Consider the following 12976-nt stretch of genomic DNA (forward strand, 5'->3'; position numbering starts at 1 on the left):
TACTCATTGTTTCTTTTCTTTAAAAGTTGGTAAGAAGCTTTAATAAGTGAACCTTGTGTGGGAATAAGTCAAGGGATTGTTTATAGATATGGGACTGAGTGTATGAGGATCACTTAACAGTCTTATCGGAGTAACTGAGTGTTATCTCAAAGAGACAAGATTGAAATGTGGCTGAAAAAAGATTAACTATTGCATGTGCTAGATTCTGTGCTCAACATGACTTTTCTGAAGTGGTTATTTTTATTGGTCCCTTTTTGCAGATGAAAAAAACTGAGGCCTAAAGAGGTTAAATATAACTTGTTCAAGGTCACTAACCATGAGTAAAGTGGCAGAATTGGCTGTTTTGTCTGATTCCAGAGTCCTTGTTCTTTTTTATTTGAGATGTACAGTCTTACCATCCCTGGAGTAAGCGGCAACTTAATGGTAAGGTACTCTATCTGAAGACAGAACTTGAGTCGATGTTCTTAGTCTAGAGCAAAGGAGAACAAAGCCCAAAGAGCCAAGAGCTGACTGCAGTACCTATTGCTGCCTGGAGCAGAAAGGACTGAATCTGGTTGACATGGGAAGAGAAGTCACTCCCTAGAGAAGTGTTCTTGGATATGAGCTAGAGATGATTCCACAGGTCTCACTGTGGCCTAGCGAAGTCTTGCTTCCACTGCTCTCAATCAGTACTTGCCAGCAACCTTCTGTTGTTCCTTTAGGTTTCACAGGTACCTCACCGCCAGGAAAAGGGATGCCCTGGACAGTAGATATGATCACTTCACACCTTCCCTTCACCCTCGTTGTCAATCCACACACTATAGACGGGCTTCTGCATTAGTCTCCTGTGAGCTGGGGTAGGGGGAGTTGGTCTTTCTGGATCTGCTTAGTTAAGGAGTGAAGATGAGATCTGAGTTCCTCACAACCTGCAAAGACGAGGACTGGGCTGTGGTGATGGCAGTGGCAGCAGCGTGGGGTTTCTGGAACACCAGCGCTACAGGGTGGTCTAGCGCCTTTGATGATGGTGCAGAGGCTGCAGGGTCGTGCCTAGTGGTGGAGGAAGCAGTGGTGTCTTGCTTGGTCCAAGGGTGTCATGTGATTTTGAATGCTTTTGTGTTGTCCTTGTTACTGAGTCCAAGCTGTCTCTGCTTGCCACACAACAGGCCAGTAAATTCAAGAGATGAGGTGTTGAGGCAAGGAATATGACTTTATTGGGAAAGCTGGCAGATGGAGAAGATGGCAGACTAATGTCTCAGAATAACCATCTTATTGGCGTCTGGATGCCAGTTTCTTTTATAGAACAAAGATGGAGAGAGGTGAGGGATTAAGGTTAAAAATGCTGTTAATCTTACATATATCTTCTGGAATGGCCAGCCTCCAGGAGAGGATATGTTAATTTTTGCCCTCCTGGAGCCATCCACAGGTGGACAAAGTCCTGAACAAAGGCATTTTGGTTTGACATTAGGCAGAGGGGGCATTTGACATAATGGCCTCCGAGGCAGGCCATTTTGTTTGTTTATAATAATAAAAGCAACAGAAAGCAAAGGTTTAAGTCAAAGAAACAGATTCAGCATGGAGTCAGAATTGACTCTTGCCTGTAACATCCTGAGCTGTGTGATCTCTAAGGCTGATTCTCGAGACCTCCTGGTGAATCTGAGCCACCTGTTATATGCATGTTGTAATAAGTTCCATTTTGGCTTTAGTATGAAGAAAAAAGACGAGGCTCAGACCTTGGCTTGCAGTGAATCCACCAAGGTGGTGCCACCCTGTTAGGCACTGTCTGTACAGTCAGCCAGCCCTGTTCCTCTGCCCGGATACGGCATCTGTGTGCCCATGTGCGTGTGGGCAAAGCAGGTGAAGCGTAGGATACCAGCTGTAAGGACTAACTAGGGCTGGTTGTCACAGTATTTCTAACCGGGTCCTTTTTTCTCCTAGGTTTTTACATTTTAGGTAATGGCAATGAGGGAAAACATGCCTTCAGCCTTTAGATATCATTTATCTTGGTCATTCAGTAATTTTTGGATTGTTGAGTTTTCTATTAGATTGAATACAGTTTTTTAATTCAAATTTATCACCAATTTTTCTTTGCCTAAAAGAATCTTCCTAAGTACCTTTGGGGAGAGTTTAACCCTGCCAAAAGAAATTCTTGCAAAGTTCAACTTATCCGTAAATAACGTGAATAAGAACCTTAAGCCATGACTTTATTTTTTTTTATATTTTTAATTGAAGGATTATTACTTTATAATGTTGTTTTGGTTTCTGCTGTACATAAACATGAATCAGCCATGGCTATACATATGTCCCCTCCCTCTTGAGCTTCCCTCCCACCTCCCACCTCGTCCACCCCTCTATTGTTACAGAGCTCTGGTCTGAGTTCCCTGAGTCACACAGCAGATTGCCCTTGGCTATCTGTTTTATATATGGTAATGTATATGTCTCCATGCTTCTCTCCCCATTCATCCCACCCTCTCCTGCTCCCCACTCCCCCACCCCGTGTCCATAAATCTCGTTCTTTATGTCTGCGTCTCCATTGCTGGCCTGCAAATAGGTTCATCAGTACCTTTGAGGATACCACATATATGCAGAAATATGTGATATTTGTTTTAGTTTCAGACTTACTTCATTCTGTATAACAGGCTCTAGGGTCATCCGCCTCATTAGAACTGACTCAGACGCATCCCTTTTTATGTCTGAGTGGTATTCCATTGTACATGTGTTCCGCAGCTTCTTCATCCATTCATCTGTTGACAGACATCTAGGTTGCTTCCATGCCCTAGCTATTGTAAATAGTGCTGCATTGAACATTGGGGTACACGTGTCTTTTTCAGTTTTGGTTTCCTCAGGGTGTATGCCTGCTAGTGGGATTTCTGGGTCACGTGCTAGTTTTATTCCTAGTTTTTAAGGACTCTCCACACCATCTTCCGTAGTGACTGTATCGGTTTACATTCCCACCAGCAGTACGAGAGGGTTCCTTTTTCCCCACACCCTCTCCAGCATTTATTGTTTGTAGATTTTTTTGATGATGGCCATTCTGACCAGTTTGAGGTAGTATCTCATTGTAGTTTTGATTTACATTTCTCTAATAATGAGTGATGTTGAGCATCTTTTTGTTTGTTTATTAGCCATCTGTATGTCTTCATCGGAGAAATGTCTGTTTAGGTCTTTTGCTCACTTTTGGTTTGGGTTGTTTGTTTTTCTTATATTGAGTTGTATGATCTGCTTATATATTTTGGAAATTAATCCTTTGTCAGTCGTTTCACTTGCTATTATTTTCTCCCATTATGAGGGTTGTCTTTTCACCTTGTTTATAGTTTCCTTTGGTGTGCAAAAGCGTTTCAGTTTAATTAGGTCCCACGTGTTTTTGTTTTTATTTCCATTACTCCAGGAGGTGGGTCTTAGAGGATCTTGCTGTGATTTATGTCATCCAGTGTTCTGCCTGTGTTTTCGTCTATAAGAAGCCATGACATTAAATGGTACATCAGTACTGCCTAATCATTTTAGCTGCTTATTTCTATATGTAACTTTCCAGTACTGTACACTCAGAGATGGTTTACTGGTTTTAGTTTTGCCTCATTTCTGTTTTATCAGTCTGCTGTTCTCTAGGAGATAGACAAATGGTTAAAAGAGAAGAAGAGAAACAGAAGGTGGCGGGGGGTTGTGCAGATTTGGATTTAATGTGAGAGTGAGGTGGGTAAGGGAAGCTGTTGGAAACATGGTAGTTTTGTCACAGCCTCCACTAGGGGTGTGAAAAGCAGGTTGCTTTACTGTGTGGGAGACTCCACCACTCCTTGCAAGTCATTTAATGCGTGAAATAAAGCTGTAGCACGTGGCATTTTCATTGGGCCCCTTGCTGCTGCTGCTGCTGCTACTGCTGCTAAGTCGCTTCAGTCGTCTCCGACTCTGGGCCCCTTACACTAATGTTATCAGTATTGTGTGCATTGCTTTTATTATCAGGTGACGAAAGATGTCATTAAAGAATTTGCAGATGATGGTGTCAAGTATCTGGAACTAAGGAGCACACCCAGAGGAGAAGATGCTACAGGTAAAATCTAACTATTGCTGCTTCTCAGCATATGTCTATCTTTTCCCTCACGTGCTTTGATCATGCATGTGCCTGCAAAGTTGAGAGTATGCAGCATTTACCGTTACACTGTTGTAAAAGTAGGGTCAAAGATCCATATCTTCCGATGTACATTAATGACATACGTTATTAATGAGTCAGTCAGTTATTCGTAAGTTAAAATACCAGGTCAGGTATTATCTGTTGAAGGGAAATTAAAAGGGCTGCAAAAATTTTGATTATTCTTGTTTGCTCTTCTCACTCTGAAAAAAGAACACTTGTTCCTTATGGCTGTGTTCTTAAATAGACGTTGGTTCGTGTTCCCTGCAGCAAGTGCTTGTGACACAGTGCCCCTGAGTGGATGTGGAATCGCATTTCATGACAGTCACTGAGATGAAGTTATTCAGTCTCTTCTCGGGGACTGATGGTATCTTAGGCCAGGAGCGAGCTGTGATGTGGTAAAACCTCTCTGGGTGGAGATGAATGGATCTGGATATGGTCTGGAGAAGCTTCCTAGGGCCCTCTTTCTGCTGATAAGAGCAGCATCAGAAGGTATTCTATGATGTCTTTGGGTCCCGCTTAGCATTTTGTGACCAGATCATCTTGTGCCTAGATAATGTGTAGCCAGCATTATTCAGAGGGTGAAATTTTAAACTACATATAGTAAAGTAAGTGTTGAAATGAGATAAGCAGAAGATTCTTTTTTTATTTTTGATTTTTATTAGGATGTAGTTGATTTACAGTGTCATGTTGGTTCTGCTCTACAGCAAAGTGAGTCAGTTATACATATATCCACTCTTCTTTAGATTCTTTTCCCACGTAGGTCATTACAGAGCACTGAGAAGAGTTACATATATCCACTCTTCTTTAGATTTTTTTCCCACATAGGTCATTATAGAGTATTGAGAAGAGTTCCCGTGCTATACAGGGGGTATTTTTTAATTATCTACTTTACATATAGTCATGTGTATGTGTCAATCCCAGTCTCCCAATTATTGCTCCCCCTGAACAGAAGATTCTTATTTCACATTTTTAAACTTTAGGATCAGTTCCAAGTTATGCCGGTGAGGATCGTGAAAGGGAAGGAGAAAAGCAATCTATAGATTATTAGTGCTAGTGGACTCTTCAAATGGAGATTCAAAGGGAAATGCTAACTTAAGTGTGCAGAATAGGGGAATAGTTAAAGTTTAATGGAATATTTGGTAACCATGAAAAATATTTGCAAAGACACTTTAATGACAGGAAGACATGCTCAGAACACAGTGTTAAATGAATGAATAGGATACACATACATCTAGTAGCATCTCATCTGTTCAGAATTGTATTTTTGTTGTTGTTCAGTCTCCAAGTCATATCATTGTGTGTGTGTGTGTGTGTGTGTGTGTGTTGTTGTTGTTCAGTTGCTCAGTCGTGTCTCTTTGCTGCCCCATGGACTACAGCACACCAGACTTCCCTGTCTTTCACCAACTCCCAGAAGACTGCACAAACTCATGACTGTTGAGTCAGTGATACCATCCAACCATCTCATCCTCTGTCGCCCCCTTCTCCTGAACCAGGGTCAAACTCAGGTCTCCTGCATTGCTGGCAGATTCTTTACCGTCTGAGCTGTCAGGGAAGCTCATTAAGTACAAATGGCATTTACTAAAGCCTGCATATGCAAGAGACACAGATTCGACCCCTGGGTCAGTAAGATCCCTGGAAGAGGAATCAACCTACTCCAGTATTCTTGCCTGGATAATCCCATGGACAGAGGAACCTGGGGGGCTACAGTCCATGGGGTTGCAAAGAGTCTGACATGGCTGAGTGACTGAGCATGCACACACATCCATAACTCATCTGTAACCATACACTTATCACACAGAAAGTGAAATGTAATTGTTCATATAGGAATATGATTGTTGAAGGATGAAATTGTTGATGATCTCTTTACAGATGTTTTATTTGTGTCCTTTCCAGGAATGACTAAAAAGACTTACGTGGAATCTATACTTGAGGGTATAAAACAGTCCAAAGAAGAAAATGTAGACATTGATGTTAGGTAAGAAACATTGTGCCTTAGTGGTCACCACTGAAAATACTAGAATGTGACAGTTTTACTCTGAGCATGGGTATAACAGATTTTTATAAATCAACCAATAACTGACTTTTATCTTATAATAGAAAAAAGGTCAAGAACTTCATTGATTAAAGTTGAGAATACAGTTTTGAATTTTTTTTCCTGTGGCAATAAAGTTCTGAGTCCTGTTGCTGTAGTGAAGTGTGGCTTCCCGTGGCTCTTCAACAAAAACCCAGACTTCTTCTTGGGGCCTGCAAGGTCCCACGTGCTGCCTTTCTCACTTCAGCAGCTTCGTGTGTTTCACTGGTCACGTACCACGCACTGACCTTCCCCCTGTTCCTCAAACAGGCCGAGACTGTCGTCCCATGTCAGCACTTTTGTAGTTCCTGTTGCTTCTGCCTAGAACACTCTACCATATCCTCACACGGCTGGCTTCTTGTTCCTCAGGTCTCACGTAGCTGTCACTTCCTCAGAGAGGCCTTCCTTGACCACCTTATCTAACATGCCTCCCCACATCTTCTAGTTACTCCATTTATTTCCTTTATGACACTCCTCTTAACAAAATCAGAAATTTTCTTGTTTTATGTATATATATACACATTCACCCACTAGAATGTAAGTTCAGTGAGGCCAGGGACGTTGTCTTTTGATTCACCAGTACTTAGAGCCAGCACATAATTAGGGCTCGTTAAGTCCTTGACGGAAGAAAAGAAAGAAAGCTAGCTGGCATTCTGGCTATAAAATCTGTCTATAACATCTCTCAGTTACGCTTAACTAGACTGATACCCTAATTAAAAAACAAAAACAGGCAAAAGACAAGAATTCAGAAGAGAAAACATAGAAATGGCCAATAAATGTATATAAAACTATTTAACTTCAATAATCAAATAATTTTGTTTATTTTTTAATATATGTTGATATAATTTGTATCAGCTATTGGGTACATGTTAGAATATTACCAGTCTTGTAACCCTTAATGAAATAAGAGATCTAAGCCTTCTGATGAAGGAACCACCGCCTATTAATTCCTCTTGCCTCAGTATTGAATTTGATGTGATTAAGCCTCTAGACTGGATCCAGTTTCCAATCCGTAGGAAATACAAGAGACAGGAGAACATGTTAGCAACATAGGGATTCAGTCAGCAAAATCAGACTGTGGAAAACTCTACAGAACAAATGATCTGGTTTCTTCAAATAAATTCAAGAAGAGAGGCTGGGGAGAGGTGTGAGGTGGAGAGTGGGGGAGGGGCGGGAAGTGGCAATGGATTAAAAGAGACTTGGGACACATTGACCAAAACGATGTGTGGACCTAAGTTGGATTCTGAACCGAACAGACTAAAAAACAAATACATGAACAACAACAACAACAAAAACATGAAATAATCAGAAGTTTGAGTGGTAACTAGATATCTGGTGCTGTTTAGAAATTTATGTTTCACTCCCTCTGGCAAAGTAAGCTGTCAAGTCATTCAGGCTGTACTTCTGCAATAAGATACATCGCAGGTAGCTTGCCGTACCTTCTGGCCATCCTCAGAGTTGTCTTTTTCATCTTCATAATCAGCATTCGTTTTCAACTGTGTTCTTCTTGCATTGAAGGTATTTGATATCAATTGACAGAAGAGGTGGCCCTTCAGCGGCCAAGGAGGCTGTTAAACTTGCTGAAGAGTTCTTCCTTTCTGCAGAGGATACAGTTCTTGGCCTCGACCTCAGTGGAGACCCTTCAGTAAGTTATTTTTCCAAAATATGTTTTATTTCTAAAAAATAGAATCAGTTTGTGGGGTAAAGATTAGCTTGGGGCAGCTTGCGTTCTCCAGAGGTTCAGCAGACCCCCTGTGTGGATAAAGCCGTGTTCTGTCCTGGATGACCAGAATGTCCGTAGCAACTGCTCTCCAGGTTTCTGTGAAAGAGTAAGCCCTCTAAAAAAAGGAAAAGAAAAAAAAAGATTTGTATGACAGTATGATTATTTTATTCATTTTTCTAAAGATGGTATCCAACTAGTACCATCCTACATACATAGAGAGAGTTGATTTATTATAGTCCATGTCTAATGCTTAATGCTTAACTGTGGGTAGGGCTTAATTATCTCACAGAAGCCCCAGTTGAAAAAGGCTGGCCTAGAGCTTCTTGAAGGTCATATTCAAGCAGGGTGTCTCAGCTGTGACTACTGACATCTTGGGCCAAAGAATTTTTATTGTAGGAGAATGTCCTGTGTATTTTAAGATGTTTAGCAGCATCCCTGACCTCTTCCCAATAGATCCGAGCACCTTCTTAGTTGAAACAACCAAAAATGTTTATAGATGTCACCAAATGTCCCTTGAGGGGCAGAATCACCTCAGTTGAAAATCAATGAATTAGAGTCCTGTGAACCTGGTTCTTACGGCTTTAACTAAACCTGGGCTGTTCTGGCCTTGTTTCATCGTCCATTTGATAGAAGCTTTCTTTACCAGTCATACTTGTTCCTGAATCAGGTGAGTTCTCCTTAGCTCTAGATACCTAGATAACCTTCCAGAAATAAAATTTGGTGACTGTTATATCTAGCTTAGCTGATTCACCTGAGGTTCACTGATACTTGAGATTCTTCAGGGCAAGGACAGTGGCTTTGCCAGCTTTGAATTCCCTAATTTTGTTTTATAAACAAAATGTACAAATGAGTCCATCTGCCACTTTATTTCCTGCCATTATTCCTTTGTTATTGAGACAGAATACTCAGTTCTTCAGTTTGCCTAGACTCATAGATCCTCATTTTAACTTTTATCTTCAAGGCAGGACAAGCAAAAGACTTCTTGGAACCTCTTTTAGAAGCTAAAAAATCTGGTCTGAAGTTGGCACTTCATCTTTCAGAGGTAAATAATATTGTAAAATTAGGCTGGAGAGGGTAGATTACAGTGGAAAATCATTAACAGAAAATAATAATCACTTGTACATGGCTAAAGATAAACCTGGCTTGGGAAAACACTTTTAGAGAGAAAATAGAAATATTTTTGTGTAAGTTATAATGATAAAGGCATAACTTGCCGTAGTCCCTGGAGTTATGGTTTCTATGTTGTTATAGTTCCTAGGCTTGGCTGTTGACTTGTGCTACAGTTGTATCCTTAGAACAGTTCAATGACAGCTTGGTGGAGAAAATGCATGAATTTTGGTCAGCAGCCTTGTTATCAGCAAACCGACACTGAGAAAAGCAGAGTTTGCCTCGCTTGTCCTTGCAGGGAAGGGACCTGAATGTATCACATACACTGGCAAGAAAGGAAGTAGCTCATCATCGTTTTGTAAGGCCCAGAGGGAGATCGGGTGCCCCGTGGGCCCCAACTGGACAGCAAGAGCACAGGGCAGGTCATGCATGGACAGTAGCTGGAGAACAGTCACTTCCCTGGCCAGCATGTCCCTGAGGGGCAAACGAGGGCTCTCCTGCACTTTTCCATTTTATAGGTAGATTTGCTTTCTTACCTCAGTACTCTACCTACTTAATGCTTTCTTTTATTAATATACAAAAAGTAAGGTATACAACTTGATAAATTTGGGTTTAATTGTTTCTTGAATGCAGGAAATATTACCTACTTACTGCATATGATTATTTTGAGTATTAGATGGGGTCATGATATAAAGATTGAGGCAAAAATTGGAGCTTCTTGCCAGTACTGAGTGTTTTTCATGTCTACAAGCAGAGAGTCAGTAATCTAGTAGCAGAACTTAAAGTCTAGGATCTATGTTTCCACACTCTGATCAAAAAGATCCTTCACACACAGGACACCCTCTAGTTGACCTAACCGATGCCAGATTGAAGCCATCGGCCAGGGTAACAGAACAGCCAGCATGAAGCCGGTTACCTCTGGTTCTGTGCACAGCGTAAGAACCTGCCCTTACTTTAGTTTCTGTTCTCTTATTTGATCCATTGGATGGGAAACGTTTCATTTCGACACGTTATGGTCATTTGTCTTTTAGTCTATCTAAGAGATGAAGAGCACAGCTAGACACACATTTCCGTGGTGGTTGTGGTATGCACATAGGTAGCTTTGTCAAGATAAAGCACGAATGCACTGTGTGGATGGAGGCTAGGCCCCAGAGTCAGACAGAGCCGGGTTTCCCCCTTATCTCTACCATTATGCTAGCTCTGTGAGCTTGGACAGCTTTTCTTTAAAATGCTTTATATCTGGACAGCTTTTCTTTAAAATGCTTTATATTTTTAGCTACAAAAGTTTTATGTACCTGAAGAAAATCGAAGAGTAGAGAAATAGTATAAAGTAGAAGTAAATAAATAAAAAATGGAAGGTCCCCTTCAGTTCTGCTCCTGAGTTGATCCTGTTAACAGTTTCGTTTTTATGTTTTTCCAGCTCTTTTTCTAATATGTGTGAAGACATGTACACAACACAGAACACACGTATGCATATAGAGTTGTGGGATTTTGTTATTGAACACTTACTTTTTGAGTTTTGATTTCTTTGTCTTAATACATTGTATAATTCTTGTGAGGTTTAAAGCAGAATGTATGTAAAAGTCAATAACTGTTGGCTCTCTAGTTATTATTATCATTGAAATGAATCCAGAAGAATATTGGGAAATGAATGGGAAGATCAAAGGCAAAGAAGAAGTACTTTTAAGAGCCACTGAAAGATGTTATTGATGCCTTCTTCTCCCCTTCTTTTTTTTGAGATTCCAAACCAAAAAACTGAAACACAAGTACTCCTGAACCTGTTTCCTGACCGAATTGGGCATGGGACATTTCTCAGCTCCTCCGAGGAAGGATCCCCGGATCTGGTGGACTTTGTGAGGCAACACCAGATACCGCTCGGTAAGGCTTCAGGTCCTCCAGGCAACTCTCTGACCCTTCCTCCCCCACCTGCAGCTTGCCATCCATATGTAGAGAAGCACTGTTCTAAATACATAGATATCATTTAGAAATGAAGTGATGCTTTCTCAACCTTATCTAAGTAACTGGAAATTTTATTAATAGCTCCCATTAGAGTATAAAAGCTCCATGAGAGCAGGGCCCTTGTCTGTCTTGCTCACTGCTGCATTCCTCAGTTCCTGGAACTCAGTATTATATTGAATAATATATAATTTTATATATATAATATATATAATATATAATAAGGGTCATCTATCATTTTGGAATGACTTTAACCTGTTTACTTATGTTGTGAAAATGTATAACATATATTTAAAGATTAAGACGTCTGCAAAATTCCAAATATACTTTTTTATGTCTGTTAACATCACATGCTTGTCTGCATGTATATACCAGGAGCTATTTTTATTTAGCAACAAATATTTATGAAGTGCCTACTCTCTTCCAGTCACTATTCCAGTTGCTGGGAATAGAGCAGTAAAAAAATAGACAATGTTTCTTTCTCAAGGAACTTATATTCTAGCGTGGGTAAGAGAGACAGTAAGCAAATACACAAGAAACTATCAGTGATAAGTCCTTTTCAGAAAATTAAACAGGCTGGTAGAATAGTGGTGAGCTAACCACTTTTGCTTGGATGGTTGGGGAAGGCCTTTCTGATGAGGGAAAAAAGCAGGTGGCTGAACACCTTTTTACTGAATGATGAATTCACCGAACTTAAAAATTTAACAGTTTGTCGTAACACTTTTGTGGGTGTGGTTTTTTGGCTAATTTATAGAGTTTTTCAGCAATTCATAATGGGTGAGATTTTTTTTTTCTTTTTAGTAAGGAAATTTTTAAACCTCCACAAAGGTAAAGAATCTTGGAAACCACTTGCCTAGTGATCTTACTTGGAGTGGTGTCCAGGCTCTGCAATCAGCAGGGGCAGGTTGGGTTTGCCATTCCTGGGACTGAGTGGCCCTGGGTCGCAGCCGCCTCACTGAAAGCAATGGATGCCATCAATCAAGTCAGCGAAGCATTTCACTCTGGCTGGAGAGCCGGGCACAGCATCGCAAGGCAGGAGTTTTGTAATCATAGAAGTCATTCTTAAGATAGACTTCTTTGCAGGAGGCAGTGAATGGAAGGAGTTCAGACCTTTCTTTTCATGGAAAAGGTCCATTTCCACTCTTGGAGTTTTGTAACATGCAGCCCTCAAGCATTGCTACTGTTTCCTAACCTCTACTTCAGCCTCCACTGTGGAAGAAGTGCAGCAGCCCTGTGAAGATTCCATCTACTCCCCTCTCACGCTTCCCTGCATTTGTCATCGTGACTGGCTTATCATGCTCCTCTTTCCTCTCCTTTTTCGTAAAAGAAAGGGGGGAGCACATGATTGTGAAGGGGACACTAATTCCCCGCCTGGTACAGTCGCTGCTGTAAACCGCAGCACATGGCAGTTTTCACATGTAAGAAAAGGCCAGCTACTAAAAATAAGCATAGCTTGGGAAGATTTCTCATGTCTCTACTAATAGATCTTTTAATTAGAAACTTCTTCCATTCCCACCTCGTTCTAGAACTCTGTTTGACCTCCAACGTCAAAAGCCAGACAGTTCCAGCTTACGACCAACATCACTTTGGATTCTGGTACAGCGTTGCCCATCCTGCCGTGATCTGTGTAAGGCGTTTTGCTCCCTTTTAGTCCCAGAGTTGCCGTAGGTCAGACGTTCACTGTCTAGCTGGCTGCGTTGCATGCCAGGGGTGGTGCCCAAGTGGAGGAGTGAGAGAGGAGGGGAGTGTGAGAGGCTGCAAAGGTGTGACTGTGGTTTGGCTCTGCAGGGGAAGGTCCTGGGCAGGACCTGGGGGGAACGACAGTACCGATGCCCAACACCCACCTCTTGAGATAATGCTTTCATTGATCGGGGCTGAGTCCTGGGCACAGATGCATTTTAAAAGCTCCCTTGGTGATTTGCACATGCAGCCATGGTTGAGAGCCACTACTCTGGTGGTTTATGTTCTTAAAAAGGATAAAGAAGACTGTTCAGTAACAAACGTGCCTGGATACATT

At 41.3% G+C, this 12976-nt stretch overlaps 1 protein-coding gene across 2 annotated transcripts in view; it reads left to right on the forward strand.

Annotated features, from left to right (window-relative positions):
* The window catches only part of ADAL (adenosine deaminase-like), a 29918-nt gene that overhangs the window by 9580 nt on the left and 7362 nt on the right, over positions 1 to 12976 (forward strand). For both annotated transcript variants that reach the window (XM_010836138.1, XM_010836137.1), the window contains exons 6-11: positions 3934 to 4021; positions 5996 to 6077; positions 7692 to 7818; positions 8858 to 8938; positions 10743 to 10881; positions 12486 to 12586. In XM_010836138.1, coding sequence (XP_010834440.1) covers positions 3934 to 4021; positions 5996 to 6077; positions 7692 to 7818; positions 8858 to 8938; positions 10743 to 10881; positions 12486 to 12586 — 618 coding nt within the window. The remainder of the gene's footprint in view (positions 1 to 3933; positions 4022 to 5995; positions 6078 to 7691; positions 7819 to 8857; positions 8939 to 10742; positions 10882 to 12485; positions 12587 to 12976) is intronic.

The sequence above is a fragment of the Bison bison genome, unplaced genomic scaffold, assembly GCF_000754665.1.
Source record: "Bison bison bison isolate TAMUID 2011002044 unplaced genomic scaffold, Bison_UMD1.0 scf7180017864061, whole genome shotgun sequence".
In the NCBI taxonomy this organism is placed as follows: Eukaryota; Metazoa; Chordata; class Mammalia; order Artiodactyla; family Bovidae; genus Bison; species Bison bison.